The 23,461-nt window shown below is 28.0% G+C and overlaps 1 protein-coding gene across 1 annotated transcript in view; it reads left to right on the top strand.

Moving 5' to 3' along the window:
* Window positions 1-22,260, top strand: part of LOC129918881 (ras-related protein Rap-1b) — a 47,086-nt gene extending 24,826 nt beyond the window's left edge. Inside the window, exons 3-6 of the mRNA XM_055999626.1 lie at window positions 4,758-4,989; window positions 17,234-17,431; window positions 21,580-21,672; window positions 21,738-22,260. Of these exons, the coding sequence (XP_055855601.1) occupies window positions 4,758-4,989; window positions 17,234-17,431; window positions 21,580-21,672; window positions 21,738-21,977 (763 nt within the window). The 3' untranslated portion in view covers window positions 21,978-22,260. The remainder of the gene's footprint in view (window positions 1-4,757; window positions 4,990-17,233; window positions 17,432-21,579; window positions 21,673-21,737) is intronic.
* Window positions 22,261-23,461: the final 1,201 nt, after the last annotated feature.

Below are 23,461 nucleotides of genomic sequence, written 5' to 3' on the forward strand. Positions count from 1 at the left end.
AGTTAGTATGAAGATTATCAATCACCTTGAAATATGGCACCCAACTTGAAAATATTTTTTTTTCATTTTTTTCCCAATACTACTCCCAATTTAATACTCAATACGACTCCAGAAATTATTTCAACAAATCTTTTATAGAAGAAAATGTTTTCTCAATTACACAATCTTGCACGTTAATGATGAAAATTCTAGATCATTTAAATGTAATTTTTGATGAAACTAAGAAGATTTGAAACTTGTCCCGTAACACCACCATGGTAAATAAAATACTACTTATATCTATAAAAATCGGTTTAGATACTGAATTTTCGCATAATATCCGAATATTCAAAGGGTTTATTAAAGAAATGCCGAAAAGGAATTCTTTGCCGCCGGATACAAAGGGGTTAAGTCATAAATGATAGTTTGCCAGAAAATGCGATTGAAGCTGAATCGATGAATTTTTGAGCATTAATTCTCTTATTTTTATAAGAAAGAAGACAAAAATTTTGTTTAAATAATAATTTTCAAAATCAAGTTGGTATGTAATTTTGTAGTATAATTATCAAGACTTAAAAACTGTCCCGTTTTCGAAAAATTTATTAAAAAAAAACCAAAATTTTATTTTCCCATTTTTTTTTCATTATGCCCAAAACCAAGTAATAAAACGAAAAACAAAAAAAAAAAAAATTGTGGTACTTTAGTACTATTTTGTTCCATTTGGGAGAGTAAATATGATATAAGTCTGAAAATACTGCTCAAAAGAAAATTGGAACTTTTTTTGTTTAATATTCGACAGTAAATCAAACCTCGCTGTAGCAATATAAAAATACATTAGACCAATGCCAAATCAGTTTGGAATCAATTGCAAGAAAGTTTAAGAAAATAATAATAATTTATTCGTGGATGGAATTATTCTAAAATAATATTTAAGAATAGGTTGTTATTAATTGAGAACAAAGCGAAAACGATAAAATTACCGCATGCATAAGTATTTTTGCTTATAAATTACCTCCATGTTATTGTTATTCATCTGTGTATTCATCTGGGTAACTGCGACTGAGACCCCCTGTACTGCCATAATCTCGTAAAGGCCCTAATTACATTTTTTCTTACTTCTGAGTTATGGAGGGAAACACTAAATCTAATATCGCAATTTGCATATAAAAATGAAAAAAATCAAAAATACATTCTAAATTTTTTGACTTATTTGAAGACCTAGGCTAAAAAAATGAATGAGAATAAATCAGAAACAATGCCCGAACTCCAAATATGCAAAAAAGTCAAAATCGAAAATTTAGTAGTTAAGAGCAAGAAACAAATCAAGCAAAATTAACCTGCTCTTATTCGATTGGGTTTAAGAAAACTAATTTGTGTAATCATTTTCACACATAACCCCCCCCGAAATTTTTTTTCAGAAAATCAAAAGATACCTATATTATACACATATACAAGTCTAATATGTGCAGCACTAAATGATTTGTTTTTGTATTTTAGTGATTTGATTACCTACATGAAAATCTCCCTTAAAATCACTACCAATTTTGCATTGTTGCAGAAGCTGTCGATGAAGTTTGTATAAAGGAAAACAAAAATTGTTTGGTCCATTACAAAGAGTTTTTATCTCTTTGACCATTTCCTTAAGCACTATGATAACACCTTAAAATGCTCTTTTAATAACCCTTTAAATACCACAAGTACTTATGCAGGGTTTTTGGTACCGAGACTAAACTATGCTTTTTCAAAGGGTTTCGGTGGCCGAACTCGAATCCAAAGACGGACTTATTCGATCACATCTCGTTTTTGAAATATTAGGTACCCTTAAATCTATTTAAATCTTTCAGACATCTTTTCTACTGTCGTCCGAGATATCTTCAGTTGCTTATTACCCACTTTTGTTCTATGTTAACCTTAAATCCAGTATGTAAGCGAAAATAAATGTATCGATTTATTCAGAGACTGTAGTACCTACCAACGCTACGAAATAACCTCGAAAACTGGTAAAAAGCGGGATTTTCGATTTTCTAACGGGAATATCTCAAAGACGCCATGTGATAGAATTTTTCTGAGTTCGGATTCGAGCTCAGCACATAAAAAACCTTTAGAAAAGTATATCTTGGTTTCTGTAACAAAAACCTTGTTGGCCATACTCAAAATAAAAAAAATGCGATTATACTTTTGCAATGGAAGAAAAATTTCTAAAAATTATAAGAGAAAGTAACGGGACATTTTGTTCTTCTGAATATTCTTGTTTTTTGATCCGCTTTAATAAAAAAATAGTAAAGTGTCGCTGCAATACTCGGTTTTATATAAATAGCATTTTTATATGGTGCGATTATACTTTTGCAAAGCACTGTATTTACAACATTTCGTTATTCTTTTGTTTCAAATTATAAAATTAAACAATTTCAGTTTATTGTTAAATTTCAAAGTGAAGTATAACACTGGTCAACAAAATTAAACTTCTTTTTTTTTACAGAAACCAGGGTATACTTTTCTATAGGTTTTTTGTGTGCTGAGCTCGAAACCGAAGTCAGAAAAATTCGATCACATCACGTTTTTGAGATATTCCCGTTAGAAAATCGAAAATGCCGCTTTTTACTTTCTAAAAGAATTAAGTTTTGTCTCTCTAAATCCGTTTAAATCTTTTAAATATCTATTTTCTTCCTCGAGAAATCATAACTTGAAATCAAAGTGTTTGGGGCATCTCATATTTATTTGCTTTTAATAGCAAATATCGAAAAGTTCTGTACCAATCGCTTTCAAATTTTGACACAATTCTTTTAGAAACTGTTACAAATTTAATTTAAAAAAAATAAGTAAACGCTAAAAAATAACTTTGAAAACTGGTAAAAATCGGCATTTTCGATTTTCTAACGGGAATATTTCCAAAACGTGATGTGATAGAATTTTTCTGACTTCGGATTCGAGCTCAGCCTATAGAAAAGTATACCCTGGTTTCTGTAACAAAAACCTTGTTGAACAGTGTAATTAGCTCATGTCAAACAACTTGGATTATTTAAAATTTTGGTTTTTAAGTATTGCTAATTTAATTTAGAACTCAATAGATAGAATGTACCTGTCAATTTTCTGCTACATAATTTCAGTGCAAGAAAAAGTCCATTTTTCAATGTTTTATTTATTAAATTGTACGAAATAATTTTTTTTATAAAGCCTTAGAATGGTTAAAATTTGTTTCTTAAAAAAAATTTTCTTGCTCGCTAACGCTCGCAATTTATATCAACCAACTTATCACTCTTTGTGCCTACAAAACTAGAGATGCTGCTGAATATTCGGCCATTTTTAAATTCGTTTACCGTAAGCAGGGCTTTTTTAAACTTTTAACTACGAATTACTCTTCTAAAAAATACTTAAAAAGGATATTGTCAAATTTTTCGCTTCTACACAGTTCAAATGACTATTTAATTTAGCGGGATTTAGAATTGACTGCAGTTACATATAGTTGATACAAAGTATTGTGATTTCTAAAAAAAAAATTTTGTTTGGTCTGAGCTAACCCCCCCCCCCCCCCCCGAAATGAAATCCTAGCTACGGCTATGTTTTCACAAGTCAATTGCAAAATGTGACCAATGTAGTTTAGTATTAATTCAAACATTTTATTTTTTCAATGAGTTCGGAGTTGAAAAAAAATTTAAAGAACATGAGTTCCAATAAATTACACTGGCCAACAATTTTCAACTTTTTAAAATTTTCAAGAAAGATCTATATCAAATTTTATAAATTTGGGTTCAGTAAGCTCAAAAATCATATTGGTTTTTTTCTAGCAGCTCTAGTTTTTAAAATATTTAATTATTCATATGTGGGGAATTTTCATACTTATTTTTCAGTTTTCCTTATTTTGAGCGTTTATTAGAGTTTTCCATAAAAATTTATATTAAACTTAATGTATTTAGGGTCAGTAAACCTAAAAATCACATTCATACATATATTTCTAGGAGCTCTATTTTTTGCAATATTTAAGTTTTCCAGATTTTGGTGGTGATTCCGTATACTAATTTTAAAGTAATGCTTATTTTAACTGTTTGTTAACATTTTTCAGAAAATTCTTTGTCGAACCTAATGCATTTGGGTTCACTTAGCCTAAAAATCACATTGGTTGCTTTCTGGGAGCTCTAGTTTTTTTTAGATATTTTCATTTTTCACATTTTGGGGGTGATTTCATACTATTTTTTTTAGATTTTATTTTCACAATCGTTTTTAAAGTTTTGTTGGAAAAATTTGTTTCAATTGTAAAATAAAAATACAAAAAAATTTTTTTTAAATAAAAAAAAATGTTACAAAAAAAAATTGTATAAATTTCTATGCCTTTTTATGTATGAATAATTTAAAAACTAGAGATGCTAGAAAAAAACTAATGTTATTTTTGAAATCAGCACCCTAAATTTAGTAAGAAATGATAAACAACTGTCTGGAAAATTTTTGTGTGTTGAGCGGTGTTATTGAAATTCACTTTCATCAATTTTTTGAACTAATATTTTAGGACTATAAATTTATCAACAAAAATGTTTAGTTTTTTTTTTTTGAGAATTTATTTTTATTCATTGTTATTTGAAAATTTTACAAAAAGAAGGTTATTTTTATCAGGCTCAAGTATTTACTAAATCCATAAAAAATATTCAACCTTAACGTTGAACTTACTCTCTTATCTCACATGTCGACAACTTCTTTAAAATAAATGACCAACAAATATTTGCATGAACATCACGCACAATCACAAAAAACAAATTAATTATTATTTTTTTTCTTTCTTACCACAGAGTCGGACGACATAATGCAGTAGATGACAGTGTTAGCCCGTCAAATGCCCGACATAAAATTGTCGTCATGGGATCGGCCAAAGTTGGTAAAACCTCCATCATCAACCAGTTTCTCTACAACACATTTTCTACGAAATACAAAAGAACAATCGAAGAGATGCACCAAGGGAATTTTTCGATAGCTGGAGTAAGTCTAACTTTGGATATTCTTGATACAGCTGGATCCTATGAGGTAAGTTTTTTTTCGTTTTTTTAATCTAAAACAATACTTGAGTGCCAACTAGTTTTTCATATTCAAGGCACACAGTTCAGTGCGATAAGACAAACAAGAAGAAGAAGTAGAAAAAAAAATATTACATTTTTTACACCTCGAGGACAGGGCTTTTTATTTTTATTTCTCGAGGGAAGTTTTTTTTTTTGCTATTTCTACCTTCCAAGAGTTATTTATGACGGGCCGGGATACGGGTATTGTGTATATGAAACAACAACAACACGTACTCACTTAAAAAACAACTTCATGCCAGAGAGGCTTTTCTGTTTGAGTAACTTTGGATGATGTTCTTTGCTCGTAGGATACACTCCGAGTCGATTGGTTAAAATTGACGACTATTTAAAATTGAAAAAACTTAAAAGGAATTAGTTTTGAGCTCAAATTGTAGCAACTTTGAAAAATTTGGGTGTAATTAAGCCATTTTTTTTCTTCTTGGGTTAAAATGGTCACATTATGAAAACAGTGATTTTCGAAAATTTTCATAAATTTATTTCTTTGGTCTTAAATCATGTGACACGGAGAGTATAAGAAAAGGCAGATTGTTGTATAGAGTACGCAAAAAAAACACACGTGTTTTGAAAGATTCAGAGATTTAGCTTGAAGGTATGCGCGCACATTTGAACATTTGATTGTGTAGTTTAGTTCTTTTTTTTTTTCAACACTCTCTCATTTAACTTTCATTTAAAAGAAAAACTCCTCATCCAAATGATTTTAAGGACTTTTCATTACAAAATATGAAGAAAAAAAGATATGAAGGCGTGAAAACGACAACGACCTTGGTTATGGTATAATTTTAATTGTTTTGGTATTTCAACAAAAATAAGAAAAAAGAAATGTTTCTTCCCGCTACACACATTTATTATTATTTCTTTTATGAATATATTATTATAAAATATTTCACGAAAATGGGTTGAATCTCTGAGATTAAAATTACTGAATTGAAATAAAAGAGAATTTTTAATGAACGTTGGAATACTCTTTTAAGAGTTTTATTTTCACTCTGAAAAGTTCAAATGGATTTTTTAAACGAGCAAGAGGGTTTTTTAAAAGAATAAATGAATACCTACATATTTGACTTATATTTTGATACTCCTTTTTGAAAGAAGTTAAACAGACTTGAAGATTATTTTTAAGAGTTTTAACAAAAATCTATTTTTATTAATAAAAGAATAGGTATTGAGTTTTAATTCCTTTGAACTCTGTGGAGGTAATTTTAAAATCGGTTAAAGAGATTAAACCAACATATGCTTCTTGAATTGAACATTTAAATTTGGTTTTAAAGAAGTTTTACTTTTTTTTAAAATTGTCATTTTTGAAGAAAATCCTTAGTGATTAGACTGCATTTTGGATTGCAAACAGATTTTAAAATATTGTGGAGCCAATACCTTTATTGACGTGTTTTTGAACGTATTTGTTCTTACGTTTAAATTTGCTTGGAATGTCAGTTTTTTTTTTTTTAAATTCAGATACAAAATTGTTAAAAATTAGAAATAACGCTTTAAATGGTTTTGATTTCCAAACAAAGTTTTCTTGTTTAACAAAAAATTTAGAAAATTGTTATTGCATTGTTTTTTTTTATACGGGAAGTGGGGCAAGACCGCCCTTTTAGTGTTTAACCGTCTTAAAAACCAATAAAAAAACATCTTTTAATTAAAATAAAGGGTTTATTCATTAACTTTAATGTTTTTTGTAGGAAATCTCATCATTAAACAATTGATACTAATCGTATTTTATTGTCTCTTGAAGTCTAAGGTATTAAAATACAATTTGGAGCTTGTTCCCTATTTTATCCTCTCAATTTTTCATATCGATTTATTTAGATTCTTCCCTCTAGTAGGAAAGTATGATAGCAAAAAATACTCACCAGAAAGAGGTTGTCTGTAAAGCCGGTTTACGGACGATGATTTTACGTGATAACGTCGTCAGAAAACAGGTTGTGTGGTTTTGTTTAAAATGAGTCAATTGAAGCGTTTACTTATTTCAAACAAGAAAAAGCTAAAAAAAAATACCTTTTTTATTTTCTCATTATATTAATTTTTTTATTTTAAAAGCTTCCAAAAAAGATTATGCAATTTAAAAGCCAAGTATTTCTTCTTAAGAATAAAACCATTTTTAAATGTTTACAATGCACAAAAAGTATAAAAATAATTTATTGAAAACAATCATTTTCATAAAAAAAAAGCAAAAAAAAACATGAATTTTTCTTCTTCTCACGTCATTAATTCCATTTTTTTCCCTAAAAAACTATAAAAAACTTTATACCATCTGAAAGCTTATTGTCTTATCTCAAAATATATATATCGATCAGGTCTATGAGACATCTACAAAAAAAGCTAGAATTTTTGAACTCTATCAAATTTCATTAAAAACAGTTAAAAAAAAAACAAACAACTTTGAAAAAATTAAACCATGTGAAAGCATATTATTTCACCTTTTATATATGTATGACGTATCAATCTCATTTCAAAGATGCATACAAGAGAAGTTAGAATTTTTTAAAGTCAACAATGTCGAATTTCCAGACTGAGATTACGGTACTTCCCACACTGGTGGCTGTTCGGGGGGCAACAGAACTCCACTGGTGTTTTGAGGGTTTTCGCATGTTTCTTGAATTAACATTGTGTAGCTTGTAGTTAGTCTATCGTTATGTGTGATACACCAATTGAAAGGTAATTGTATCAGGATGCTCATTAAAGTTTAATAAAATTTCTATCTGCTCTTGGTCAAAAGTTATAACCTGTTGAATTCTAAAATTTTATTTTACCGTTATCTTAAAATTGTGTTTACGAAAATGATTGAAACTTCGCACACATTTACTCGTGGTCATGGTCTATTATAACTCCATATACTTTACTCACTAAACAATGCCATTTTTTGCACATGTATGCATAAGGTCAAAACCGCTTGAACGCTCCAAAAAAAAGCTAAAAATCAAAAACTACCCAAAAATACCCCTAAAAAACAAGGTGTTTTTAAAAACTTCATATTTCGAAACGCAGAGTGTTGGAAATAAATCCGTATTAGACCCCTAATTTTTTTTCTCTCATCTTTCACCTGGCACCTTTAGAATTGTAAAAAAAAAATTTCCCTACCTAAAATCATCATTTTGTCATAGCCCCAACACGTGTACAACGTTCAAACAAAACGTTATAGCTTAGTTTCAATTTTTTTTAGAATTTTTTCTTAAATGCAGTTATTCTTAAATTAGTCTCATCTATCTATAGCAATCAAAGCTCTACAACTATGCGTTTAGTTTATAACCCAAATTTCATCTTTCCGTTTTACCCCTGTTTACCCTATTAAATGACGGAATTTTTTAAAATCCTTCATTTGGATTAAGTTTTAGGTTATTATCTTTCAAATAAGTTATAGAAGATTTTTGTATCTCTAATAGTTTATTTTTAATTTTGAATTGAAATTATGCAGCACTGCGAAAGTGCTGGAGTAGAACGGGAGAAAATGGCGCCATTTTTTTGTGTTGGCTGCCATGGTTCATTGATTTATAAGACGTTATCACGTCAAAAATGTTCATTTCATAATTTTTAATACTTCATGTCTTTGGTGCAACTTCTTTTGGTGACTACCCAAAGAGATACAAGTTAACAAAGGCAAAAGGTTTGTTTGATACTTGTGAGCAAATTGGACCTAGACCATTCCCTTGTGGTACCCCGACTATATTGTTTTCTTAAATTTTGAATATTTGTTTCCGTAGAAAATTTTTGTTCTCTTTCATCATTTTTTTTTTTAATGACTAAGAATCCTTCAGACAGGATTTTATAAAACTTGAATTTGAGTTCTTTGAGTCATTTTATCCAAAGCACGTAAATTGGCGTTTATTCTAATGCTTTAAACTTAAAAGTGCCAATAAAACATTGGAATAATTTTTTTTCGTTTTTTTTTTTTTTTATTTTTGTTTGGTTTTATAACTGAGTTGTTTTTATAATTCATAAAAAAAACTCTTAGCATAAAAAAGCCTGAAAGTTGTAAAATTGAATACATAAAGCTTATCCCTTCCAAATAGCTTAATCCTTCCCTTGATTCAGAAATAAAACAACCCAATTTTTTCGTTTCACTTTTTCACATGATTTAACTCCTTTTCGTTTAGCTTTAAAAACAATATCCCTCATATGCTTTTTGTGATTTTGTAGAAATTATGTCTTAAAAAGGGAGTAATTTTTTTTTCTTTTTTATTTTAAATCGCGTGACTTAAAGATTTAACTTTCTCCCAAACCTTGCCTTTTCTCAAATTACTTTCAATTATGGCAGATTTTCCAAGGAAATATAACACAAAATACCAAAATTCCTATTGAATGTCCTTTTTTTGCTGGATGGTAACGTGTTATAACAAATAACAATGTCACCCACAACCATCATCAATCGGTTTGAAGGGCTTCCTTTATTAACTTCGTTTAATAGTATTTCTTAGCTGTTGGCTGTTGGCTCTCATAAAATGAAATATTTCGTAACAAATGTTTTGTAAATTATATCGTTTTGGGTAATTTGAATCGTTTTCGTTTAGAAATTTTCTATATGTTTGTATTTTTGTGAAACTAAGTGAAGAATGAAATTCAGTATAAATTATGGATCCAAGAATGAAAGAAATAAACAATTATTATTAATTAGGAAAGTTTATAACCGAGAAGTCCCTCTAATGGGACGTGTCGAATTTAGTTGTATTTTTTTTTTGGGAGAGTGTGGGTTAAGAAATTTAAACGGAAGTTAGTAGATCTGTTGAATTCAATTCTATGGTTGGTTGTCATTGGCACGTACGCGTGTGGGTGTGACAAAATAAATTTTGATTCTAAGAACGTGATGGGGAAGAGAAAAATTTATGTTTGAAGAAAAATCCATTATAGCAGCAGTTAAAATTGATATATAAACCAAAAAACATCTACGAAATTGCTATAAAGGTAAATTATTTTGCAAAACAATGAAATTGATTTGCAATCGGAAGGACGACTAATTCAATGTAACACTGGTCAACAAAATTTAACTTTTTTTTTCCCACAAGAACCAAAATATATACTTTTCTATTAGTTTCTGAGGTGCTGAATCCGAATCTGAAGTCAGAAAAATTTGATTGGCCTTCGTTTTTTAAATATTACCGTTATAAAATGCTGTTGGCTGTTTTCGAAAAATTACTAGAAAAGTATATTTTGGTTCTTGTGGCAAAAACTTTGTTGACAAGAGTAATTAGCAATTAATTTGGATGCACAAAGGGGTTGGGGTCAGAATCCTGAAAACCGAAACACCGAAAACCCAAAATATCGAAAATCCAAAATCCCGAAAACCCCCAAAATCCCGAAAACCCAGAATCCCGAAAACCTAAAATTCCGAATGGGATCCCGAAATCTGGAAAAATTATTTTGGTTTTTCGGGATTTTGGGTTTTCTGGATTCTGTATCTTCGGGATTCTCGGTTTTCTAAACTCAAAATTTCTTCATTGTGTCCGTCTCCCTGCTCAAAGACTAATTTATCCTGAAATCTTAACTTTAAACAAGAGTTATGTTATGAAATTTTACAAAGCAAAACTTTCTTGTTAATAAAAATATGAAGAAAAACCCTTTAATTTAACACTGATATAATTAATTCCAAAACTAAATACTGCATAAATAACAAAAACTTGTGTACTAAACTTCAAAAAACTAAAACTAAAACTTAAATATTAATGAATGTTACATAGTAAAACTTGTGTATAGATCTTCCCAAAAATAACCATAAAGTAATTATAACAGAAACTCTTCCATCTCTTACACTAAGAGATGATTTTCTAAGAAACATAGAGAAGGTAGTAGGTATATCAAAACTCTATTAACAAACAAAATTCCATTAACCATATTGAAGCTAGGCTAGATAGTATAAGGATAAAGTCCGCATAGGAAAACTTTTAACTATTTCTTTTTTTTTTTGTTGGTTGATGGTGGTTTGTAGTAGGAAAACTTTTGACACCTCATCGGTCAGTAGATTGAGTTATGAAGCAAGTTTTGTATAGTTTCCCCTTAGGTTTCACACTCAATTAGTAGGAAAAGTGCACTTCGTTGGAAGAGTGCTTTCATGGTCATTGGACAATTCATATATACGAAAGTATCTTCTGCTGGAAAACAAATTTTTGTTTGGTGGTATATCGTGATGTTTTTTTTTTTTTTTTTGGTTGAAGGATATTTCTAGGAAATGTTGTAGTTTCTTGTAGAAGGAGATTTTTTTATTCAAAGTCACATTCTATTTTAAAACCTTTAACTACAGATGTAGTTTGTTATTTTTGTTTTCTGTTTTTGAGGTAAGACTTTTTTATCGGTGTTTTATTTGTTTTTAAAGCACTTTAGTGTTTATTCTTTTTTAAAGAAGTGAAAAAGAAGTGACAATATAAATGATGGTAACGATTAAAAACTATGAGGTTATTATTTATATATTTTCTTAATTTATTTAAAAAGTAACCATAATTTTTCTTGTCTGTAATTAAGGTACCTTTATAAGATCCCTTGATGTTTGATGATGTTTTGCTTCGTAATGGGCAAGTGAGCAAGCCACTAGAGTTATAAAAATTATGTTTACTTAAAAAAAGCTTGATGAAGAATAAAATATTTCAGAATAAAAAATTTTTAAAAAATACTAGAAATACCCTAAATTCAAAAAATACTAGAAAAAATAAGTTGTAAATCTTAAAACCTAAGATTTAAGTATTTAATGATTTTTGTTTTATTTTTTTTTTTGTCTTAAGGTTTTCTGATTTCCGGTTTTCTAGTTCAGAATTTAAAGCGTTCCGATTTTTGACTTTTTTGGATACGGATTTCGGTTCAAACGATAAGACTAAAACACACAATATTTTTGCAATTTTGAAGTTCCTAGGATTAAGATATGATTTAAAGAAAATTTGTGTCACTTATATTTTTTTAAAATTTAGTTAAGGAATTTTGGACATTTTTGATTTAATGTTTTAAAAGTTTTGTAGCTCAATTTTTTTTTAGTGGTTTTGAATCTACAGGTTTTTAATCAAAAGTTTTTCAAAACGATAAGGTTTCTGGATTAAGGGGTGTTGAGATGTCAGAATTTTTTGTTTTAGATTTCGGTATATCTTTCGAAATCAAATTAATACCCCTTCACTCAAAATTTTGAAACTTTACTCATGGCAGTTTGGGTTTATGGGATTTTGGATAGATATTCAGGATTTTGGTTTTTCTAGATTTTTAGACAATTTTGATTAAATTTGAGTTGAGTGATTGGAGTTTTTGGGGCCCAGTTCTATTACATTCATGTAATTTTCTGTTAATATATTTTTAAAAATTAGATATGAGATTTGTACAATTTTCAAGATTTTTGTGGTATTTTTCAATTAATCAATATATTATACAGGGTGTCCCATAAGTAATGGATCAAACGAAATATGCTGATAGGCCAACTTTAGGGCTCTCAGAATTTGGTAACTTGTTCATCCCAAATCCTTACGGTTTTCGATTTAATGCAGTTTTTGTGAAATTTCGAAAAATCCCGACTTGGCAACAGTATTTTGATTCCTCCGCTCATAATTGATTTTTGTTTTTTACAATTCTTTCACTAAAACATTGAGTAATAATAAGAAATAATTAATTAATCAAAATATTTTTTATTTCATATGCCATTTTGCTGCAAATTAATTAACAGTTGAATGTTTTATAAAAACTCAATTTCTTTCTTTTATTTCAGAGCAACACCCTGAAAAAAATTTGTATGGTGTGGCACTGGTTTATTATTTTGAAAACTTGTCGTGTTATTGCAGTTTTCAAAAATGTATAAAAGTTTCCAAAGTTGAAGATAGAACTGAAGATATTACAATTTAAAAGCAACAAAACAGGGCTTTTCAGAGAAAAATAACAAAGAAAAATAAACACATTTTCTCGACTGTTGTTTGTTTATTTCTTTTTGAAAAAAAAGCCTCGATTTTTGTTTGTTATTTTGCTCTGAAAACGTCTGTTTTTTTGCATTCAAATTAAAATATCTTTCGTTCTAATTTCAACTTTGGAAATTTTTATACATTTTTGAAAACTGCAATAACACAGCAAGTTTTCAAAATAATAAACCAGTGCCACACCATACAAATTTTTTTCAGGGTGTTGCCTGAAATAAAAGAAAGAAATTGAGTTTTTATAAAACATGGAACTGTTAATTAATTTGCAGCAAAATGGCGTATGAAATAAAACATATTTTGATTAATTAATTATTTCTTATTATTAGGCAATGTTTTAGTGAAAGAATTGTATAAAACAAAAATCAATTATGAGCGGAGGAAGCAAAATACTGTTGCCAAGTCGGGATTTTTCGAAATTTCACAAAAACTGCATTAAATCGAAAACCGTAAGGATTTGGGATGAACAAGTTACCAAATTCTGAGAGTCCTCAAGTTGGCCTATCAGCATATTTCGTTTGATCCATTACTTTTGGGACACCCTGTAGATAGGTAAATGAGTTTTCTGAGATGCAGATGATTAAAAATTTTGAATTTGTTTTTTGATATTGTAAGAAGTCCATTGTCAAAATAAAGGCCCTATTGTTCAGAAATTTGTCCATTTAAAAAAAAAGGTTTTTGTTATTAATTATTTTTTATTTTGTTATTAATATATTTATATTTTAATATTTTGAATTTTAAAATTTTGGGCATTCACATTATAAATTTTCAATTTATTTGTTTTTTTGAGATTTTTATTTTACGAATAGGATTTTTTTCATTTTGGGCTTTCTGGTTCTAAGGTTTCTTCATAAAGAGCCTTCAAGGTTCTGGTTTTTTGGCGATATTCCGATATATTTTGAGTTTTGTCTTTAATTATTGACAGTTTATAGTTAACATTTTGAACTTTTGATCTATTCTTAATTTTGTGTTATGGATTTTAAAAAGTGAATTTTGTGAACGAGATCTATTACCTGTTTTCACACTTTATAGATGTTTGGTATACTAAATTTTAAGGATTAAAAGCTCTTACATGGATTTGTAGGAATTAATATTGAGTGCGTTGTGCATGTTTAATTTCTTGAATAATATATTTTCATGATTTTTTGAACGGATTTTGCATATTTTCGTTGATATTTTTTTTTTAGTAAATCTTGCACTTTTTCAATTTTGTTTCATCAGTCTAATTAAAGTGTCAAATATGTACATATATCAGAAATGGAGAAAATATATTTGAAAGTTGGTGTTAAAATTCAAAAGTGGTTTAAAATTGAATTGAATAATTTTTATATTAATTTTACCTCAAAGTTGGTATATATTTCAATTTTCATTATAATTATTTTTTAATTTTATTATTTTTTGTCAACCACAAAAGTTCTTGAAAAAACAAAAGATTTAATTAGCATTTTTTTCACTTGACTAAAGCCATATAGAGAGTCCCTATAATTTATCCAAACTTTTTACTAAGCTTTAAATAAAAAAAATCCACATCCTCAAATGTGCATAAATAAATAACACTGACGACCAAAGTATTTTCATTAAAACTCCCACTGAAATTAATTATTCTCGAGGTTTTCCATATTTTAAAATAAATACACACACAGGTCAAGACGCGAGAGATGTCCCTAATTTTAATTGTTTGGGTATTCTCTTTATTATCAAAAACAAAAGATACCATTGTAGGGGACACTTGTACACAAAAAGAAAAAAAAAAAAAAAAAAAATACCCAAAATTAAGCAAAAACACTTAGACTTGCCATTATTTTTCAATTCGCCTAAAATGTTTTTCAAAAGTCATTTCGAAAGTTAAAAAAAAAACAAAATGAATAGCCTTGACAAATGAACAGACACAAAGCCAACTTAACTATATACGAAGTAGGAGCATTAAGGGATAAAAAAAAATATCTACATCCATGAGGAGGGTTGTTTTTCAACTTGCGGAAAAAGTTTAAATTCCCCTATACACACCTATACTTTATAAAAGAATGAAAAAATGGGCACAATATACAGACGGCGAGGATGAGAAAAAAAAAAATTGAAATTCCATCACCTCTTCCGATGTGAAATTGTTTTTTTCTTTTTTTTTTTTTTTTAACTTCCTTTTTTTTTTTTTTTCATTCTTATTGGAATATGGTTACTCAACTCAAAAAAATATATATTGGATGAGTTTGGAGTTGAAAAACACTTCGAAGTGGCTTTTTGGCAAAGTGAACACTCGAAAACAACCAGAGGAAATACTTTTTCAGTACTTGGTCTTGTTTTCGCGATGCGGAAGGATATATTTTTGTTAGACAGGAAAAGAAAAGTTTAAGTGTTTTTATGGATTCGAATATCATTAAAAATGAAAATTCACGAATTTGTCGCATTTGTTTTTTTTTTGTCGAGGTGTATTCTAGTACTTAAAGTGAAATAAAAAACAATTTATATGGCATTATAACGGATGTAGATCTGAAATGGATTACTTAGTGAGAAGTTGTACTTCCAAAATGAACAATAAAAGCATTTTCATGCAAAATATCCTCTTCAAAAATTCCACTGAATGAAAAATTTTGTACGAAAACTTTTATCACCACCTGTTCAACAATACCTTGCATCTCAAAAACACATGCATTTTCATCTACTAAACTATAACCCCATAGAGAGAAAGTTTTATTTCAAAATACCATAATTTATCAAAATAAATAAAACTTAAAAAAAAAAAAATATTACTCATACGCCATAGTGAACCATATTTTTTTTTTCTTGCTTTATATTTCCTTCCTCAACATAATATTTCTCACAAAAGAGAAATGATATCCTAAATCAAGGACAACTTTTCAAAAAAAAAAAAAATAAAAGTGAAAATGATCACAAACACTTTTTCATTGTCAAAATAACAAAAAAATAATTTCTCATTCCGACATTTTTGAAAAGCAGAAGAAGAAACAAAAAAAAAAACAAACAAAAAGCATCATCATCGTTCTACGTATTAAATTTCACATCTCTTTGCCATATCTATGAGATACTTCAATCAAGAACAAAAAAAAAAAAATAAGCTTACCTCCTCTGTAAGGTCGTAGAAAGGTGAGTTCGAGGTCTTCGAACTGAACAGGGAGCAAAAAAAAAAGTAAAAAACTGCAATCACACAAAAACGAATAAAGCAATAAACTACAAGCATAATCTTGACACACCATTCACATCCGAATCCTATTTTATACATCCATCGAGAGAAAGAAAGGGGGAGAATGAGAGAGTGTTTTGAGGGTGGTAAGCAGGCGTGAAAGGAAACTATAAGAATTGCAAGCGCGATTAATGTCAGTTTTTTTTTTTTTATCATTTTCATTGTTTTTTTTTTTTTTGTTTCTCTCAGAGGAAAAATTATCCAATATTGTATAGGGGATTTTCATGGCTTAACATCTATGAATGCAGCAAAGGGTAAGAAAAGTTTCCATTGTGCACCATCATGAAGGGGATTATCCATTCGATGTTGTCGTCGTCATTTATTGAAGTTCAGTTTTGAAAGTTAAAAGTTCCTGAGAGAGAGATAAGATGATGGCGCGGCGGCAGCAGGATAAACATTTTTAAATGACAGGATAATGACAAAACAAAATGTTGTTGGTTTTGGAAAAGTGCTTGTTTCTCATAAGTGCTATCAATTATTTCTCCCTCTTTACTCTTGTCGTCTTTTCTGCACTGCATCCATCAGGTGCAACTTTCCCCCCTCTATCGCTCAAAAATCTTACCTCCATTAGTGACAAGTTTATATTTTTAAATTAAGCTGCAAGAGCAATTATAGGTACCCCATTTTCGTAGGAATTACGAGTAAAAATGTAATTCCGCCCCACCACAGCTGCACCACGTCCGCACCATTATCAGAAATTTCTATTGCCACCTCACCATGATCAAATTTTCGTACTTATTCAAATATTTAAGTCGTCTTCAAAGTTATCATGGTACAGCGAATTTTTCATTCAAAATGAAATGGTGCGGACGTGGTGCAGTCGTAGTGCGGCGGTGGTGTGCCGAAATTTTCCGACAAACGGCGGTGGCTCAGCTGTGGTGCGGAGGTCAAGATTTTTTTTTATTTTTTCTTTAAAAATTCAATTTCTATTTTTACTCGGGATATTAAATTGGTGGAAGAGAAAAAAAAATATTATCTACAGCTGCCATTTAAAATGCGTTATTTAAATGAGAAATTACTTGAAGCTAAATAAAACTGTTGAACAATAATATTTTTCTTAAATTTATAATTTTTTTGCTAATAAATAACTCTGAAATTAATTTATTTTTGTTTAATTTTCATTGCAGTTTCCAGCAATGCGAGCATTATCCATTTCATCAGCGGATGCTTTTATATTAGTTTACGATGTCACCGATTCAAGTACGTTCGATGAGGTTCGAACGATAAGAGATCAAATTCATGAGACGAAAGGAACGAGTGCTGTACCGATTGTTGTAGTTGGCAATAAAATCGATTTGGTAGAGGAAAATAGTGAGCTGAGAGAGGTAAGAGATTATAACTTGATGGGATTATTTAGCTTTATGTATATATATTTTTTTTTATTTTTTGGTAGAAGTTTAAGTGGTTTTCTTGGAAAAAAGAAAGAAAATTAGCAAAGTTTTAAGTTATTATTCATACTTGAGTGAAATATTTACAAAAAAAAAAAAAATAGAAGAAAAATTGAAGACAAAATTAGTTTACACCCTTACTCTTAGTTTGGCGGAGTCAATTTTTTGGAAACCATGAAACCAAGAAGAAAGTTTTTGTTGTTTTGTTTCTTGTTAATTTTAACCTGTGGTTTTGACTGCGAGGGTTACTCTTCTAGTGGGAAATCTTGTCTTAAATAATAATAAATAATGTTAATTAAAAAAGTTCGTTGTTGATTTTTTTTTAGTCTTAGGGAAAATTAAAAACTTAAGCGATTGAATTAATCTATTTTCTTGAAGTTTGTTTAAAAGAAATTTAAATTTTGGTCGTAGAATATTGAAAAGGTCGGTTCTTCAGCTTGAAAAATTTATTAAGAGACAATGTTTGTTCTTTTCTATTTGGTTGAAATTAAAAAAATGTAGGTAGGTACATGTCCTTATGATAAAAGTTTATGTTTATGTAAAAATTTTGTATAGTAAAAATTTAATTTATAATAAATGTAAAACGTCATTAAAAATGTTTAAACTAACGATAACATCTTTTTTGATGGTTTAATTCTCCAAACTGAGTACGGCATTTAATTTCTTTTCTTTTACAAAGAATTTTATTTTTGAAAATGTAAAAAAAATTTTTCTACACCTATAGTAAAATTTTTGAAAAACGTTTCAATAAAATATATTTTTTATATGACTTTCTTACGTCACACCCGTTTCATCTTTTTTGAAGATATTTTCAGACAGCACAATAGCTAGTTAGAATATTTTTAATATTAAGAACAATGAAACAAATAAAATAATAAGTGTTAATGTGTTAAAAAAAAAAAATAAAAAATATGCCTACATATTTTATATATGCTCTTAAGGAATTACCCATATGCTTTTAATTCCGTTAAACAAAATTTGCTGACGTCTTTTACTTGTTTTGTTGCGGGATTTTTTAAAATTTATCGGAATTTATACAGATAAAATGCCAAAATCCTTGATTAGTTTTCTTGTTATTCAATATTCCACTAAAATAAAATAAAAAATCATATTCCCCATTATGCGTTTACAACTTATCGGCATTGGCAAAGGAAGTTATTTTCAGTAAAAAAATGTTTGATTTTTTCGAAACTTAAAATTCGGTGTGTTAAGTTAAATTAGTTTAAAAACATAATAATAAAGTTATCTAGGTTATGTAACCAGAATTGTATATAGTTTTTTTTTTTAAATGCATTTGTTTTGCATTACAAAATTTAAAAAATATTTATTAAAAAAAAAACAAAAACATTTGCATTAAAAACAAAATTTTCATTGCAACTGTAAAAATATTTGCATTAAAAAAATAATAGTTGCAAATAAAAATATTTTGCATTTAAAAAAAATGTATTGCAAATTAAAAATTTTATGCATTAAATAAAAATTATTGCATCAAATATTTTTTTTAATATTCCTTGAATTTGGCTATTTAACCCACAGTACACATAATAAGGTAATATCTTCCGAACGTTGTCAAAATTTGTTTGTCAATAATGGGCACCAATCTGTCAGGTCGCCTTTTAATTTTTATTTTTTTAATCGCAGTAAACAGGAAATTTGTTTTTGTTTAAATTTATAAAATGTCATTTGAAAAAATTACAAATTGAAAAATAACAAATTTTCTTCGTGTTTCAACGCGGAAAATGGTCAATATTTGTTTAAAAATTAGTGGTGTGCGTGATTTATCGGTTTTTGTGCGTTTTTCGTCGGTAATTTAAACAATTAAGAATTTGGTAGCTGACATTGGTCGCCAATTTGTCATGTTTTGACAATTTGGCGACCAATGTCAGTTCGGAATATATGACCTTTTTATGTGTACAGTGATTTAACCATACGTTAGCTTGAGGATTATTAAAAAAATATTATAAGCACACATTTTGCATTTAATTTTTTTGGGAAACCGACGAAGTTACGAATACCAGAGTTACGGGCGACAGAGTTACGAGCGTCAAAGTTACGCGAAACCGAAGTTACGAAAAACTTGAGTTACGAATATTCTAAAGTTATGTTAAGCTATGACATGTGATTTTTGGGTTGGCAACAATTGCGAGGAACGATATGGAATTATGGAAATACAAACAAGAGATTAACATTTTTCTCATTGGTCAGAACTAAATGAGTAAAGCGAAAATGGGTGTTATTTAATCATGTAAAATTTTGATTGGATAGGTATAGATATACATATATGGTTTTGTTTTTGTGAGAAGATCGCAAAAACGTTGAAATAGAAAAAAAAACATAAGTATATTTATGTAAGTTTGGGGGACATAATTGAATTTAACTTCTTATTTCTTTTTGACGTTATTTTGGTGTGGTGAACTGCTGTTGCAATTGTTGCCAACCCAAAAGTCACATGTCATAGCTTAACATAACTTTAGAATTCGTAACTCTAGTTTTTCGTAACTTCGGTTTCGCGTAACTTTGACGGCCGTAACTCTGTCGCGCGTAACTCTGTTATTCGTAACTCCGTTACCATTTCATTTTTTTCAATGCAGAGAATTTTTTATTCGCAATAACATTTTTTTTAATGCAACATGTTCTTATTTGCAATAAATATTTTTTTTAATGCAATTTTTTTAAATTGCAATAGGTAATTTTTTTATTGAAATTTTTACAACCCTGTATGTAAAATTCAAAATTTAAAAAAAAAATGAATTTTAAACTTAAAGGAACGAAAAAATGTTTAGTTCTTTTAAAGTTATTTTTGATCCATCGTATGTCACTGAAAAATATAATTTTTGTTGTTGATTAGCTAAAATAATATTGTTCCAAATCAGTTTCAATGAGTAAATTTGTTAAAGTCAACCAATCTTAATATATTTTACTTCAAAATGTCAGTTGCATGTTAAATTAAAACTTTTGGTTTGTTCTCCATTTTCTTAGAAAAGACTATTAAACATCACATACAATATTTTCAACTTCAATGTTGAAGTCAAATAAAAGATGTTATATCTAGGAAATGAAAAAAGTCTAAGAACTGCAATGCATCCACTATCATATCCCATTACGGGTTATTTAAATTTACTTTTCATGTTTTTTTTTCTAGCTTGTGAATCATCTAGGTCCCAACATACGAGTATTAAATGGCTAAGTTAAGCGAACGAATAAAATTGAAAAAAAAAGCTGAAAACCAGGAACTATTATGCCCCTATATGTATGCTTTGATTTTTTGTTCATCTTAGCAAAAGGTTGATCCTGTTTGAGGTACAGTTCTGCCTCATCTGTCAATTTTTTTTTTGTTCACTTCCTTTTGGGAACATGTACATATATAACTTAAAGCTCTTAATAACTTATAGTTTTTTCATCTTCAGTTGTAGGTACATACGTATTGCCAAATTATACAAACATTGTTTCCAGTAAAAAAAGAAAACGTGCCAAGTTTATTCGAATATACATATATTTTCCTTACTAAACAAATCCCATTTTCATTGATTGAAATGTCAAAATTTACATAGGACTTTGAGCCCAAAGGGTTAACAAATACAAATGTATTTGTAGATTGCACATAGGTTTACATAATGTACATTTTTTATGTTCTGATTTTAAGACTTTTTCACACAAAAAAATCCAAAAATAGGAAAATACAGAAAAGTTTATTGATCACTGGTGTGTGTCCACGTGGAAAATCCAGAAATGTTCGTCCTAGTTTAAATTTTTCTTCCTTATTTTGATTTCTTTTCAAAAGTGGGTTAGATTTTATTTAGAGTATAATAAATTTAAATCAATGAACCAAATGTTGATAGAGAGTTTACTTAGGATTAAAGCAATGTCTACCCTTTTTGTCGATTGGAAACAGACGGATAAGTACATAAATTTCAAAGTTATTAAGTGGAAGAGGGGGAAAAATTTTGAAGTTGGCTAAGTCTTTTAGAATAAGAAATAAAATGCACGGCACCTTTTCTCCTTCTTATTGTATTTAAAATTATTTATATTTAATTAATATTTTTAACTTAAAATTATTTTTTTAATTTAATTTTTGTTTGTTTCAGATTGACAATGAAACAACTGAATCTGTGGTAATGGTTGACTGGGAAAATGGTTTTGTTGAAGCATCTGCTTGTAAAAATGAAAATATTACACAAGTAAATTTTATTTTATTTTTACATTTTTTTTAAAATAATTTAACAATTTTTTTAATTTTTCATAGATTTTTAAAGAACTTCTATCACAAGCTAAAATCACCTATAATCTGAGTCCTGCATTAAGACGTCGCCGGAGGCAATCTTTGCCACCAAATCAAATGGGCAACAATGGTCATCCAAGTACACCAAGTAGTGCGCCCATTTTACCTGGGGCACATGTTCCATCGGCAGCACAACTTCAACACCTACAAAGAATTCAAGAACGCAGTTTGGGTGGCAAAAGAAATTCATGCAGTATTTCTTAATTAAAATTAAAAAAATAAAAACAAAAATAAAATTTAAAAATCTTTTTACTTTATTTCTAAAATGTATTTAAAAAAAATCAGGCTTACGGGTAATCTAATTAAAAAAATAAACAAAAAATGAACACTTCAAAGGTTTTCATCAGCAAAATACAAAAATAAACTTAAAAAAAGAAATATTAAAAATAGCAATTTCCTTAAAAAAATACATACATAAATCCATTTCAATTTCAAGGTTTCTATATGAGAAAACAAACAAAAAATATTCAAATGCAAATTTTAAATGAAACTATTTTTTGTGTTAATTTTATTTTACTTTAGAAAAACCAAATAATATGTAAAATAAATAAATAAAAAATAAATTAAAAAAAAAAAAAAAATAATAATAAAATCCAGGTCTTATTAAATTTATTCCTAAAACCTAGTTTTATATCGGTGTTTAAGTAGAGAACAAAACTGCTTGAATTAAATATAATTCGTTGCCAAACAAAAATATTAAAATACCTATTAATTTATTATTAACAATTGTTTGCATAAGTTTCGGTACCTAAAATGGCCTCCATAAGGTTGAAACTTATGCACACGTGCATTTCAAAGGGTCTAAGGACTCGGCAATATTTTTATTTAATTTTTCTTATTTAATATTTAAAATAGATTTCTTTAAAGTAAATTTTAATTAAAGTAATTAATTAAAAATGGCAACAAAATTGAAACTTTGTATTCATAAAATCAAAACTTTTTATCCATAACCAAGCATAAAACAATACCTACAGTAGAATTATAAAAGCTATTTTAATTTTCAATTTAAATGTAAATAAATAAAAAAAAAAAAACCATTAAAAATAATTAAATTAACTAATATCATAGGAAAAAAAAAAAACAAAAATTTAGGGTATTTGTGTAATAATATAAAACAAAAAAATATATGAACGAAATGAATGTTTATCAAAAATAAAAATAAAAAACCAAAATATATCAAACTACTATATTATAAAAAAAATAAAAATTATATAAAATTTTATTCAAAGAAAAACATGAAAATGATGACACCACTTTTTTTAAAAAGACATATTTTTAGGTAACTATATTATACTTATATGAAAAAAAAAAAAAAAAAAATATTAAAACTAAACTTATTGATGTGAAACTTTAGAAATAAGAAAAAAACAAAACAAAAATAAATATCTATTAAAAATAATATTAAATTAAATTTATAATAAAAACAAAAAATTCTTTGCCACGCCAAATTAAATTAAAAAAAACAATGTTTGTTAACTTTATAAATTTTATTTAATCTATTTTATTTTTTATGATTGCTAGAAAAAAAAAAAATGCATCAAGGACGGGAAAAGTGCAACAATTTATACAAAAAAAAAAAGAAGAAACACGCACAGAACTAACTATTGTGTGTATCTCTAAATTTATATAATTATATTTTTAGTAAAAATGGATTGCTAAGTAAAAAAATAAAACAAAAAACTGAAAAA

The sequence above is a fragment of the Episyrphus balteatus genome, chromosome 4 (assembly GCF_945859705.1).
Source record: "Episyrphus balteatus chromosome 4, idEpiBalt1.1, whole genome shotgun sequence".
In the NCBI taxonomy this organism is placed as follows: domain Eukaryota; kingdom Metazoa; phylum Arthropoda; class Insecta; order Diptera; family Syrphidae; genus Episyrphus; species Episyrphus balteatus.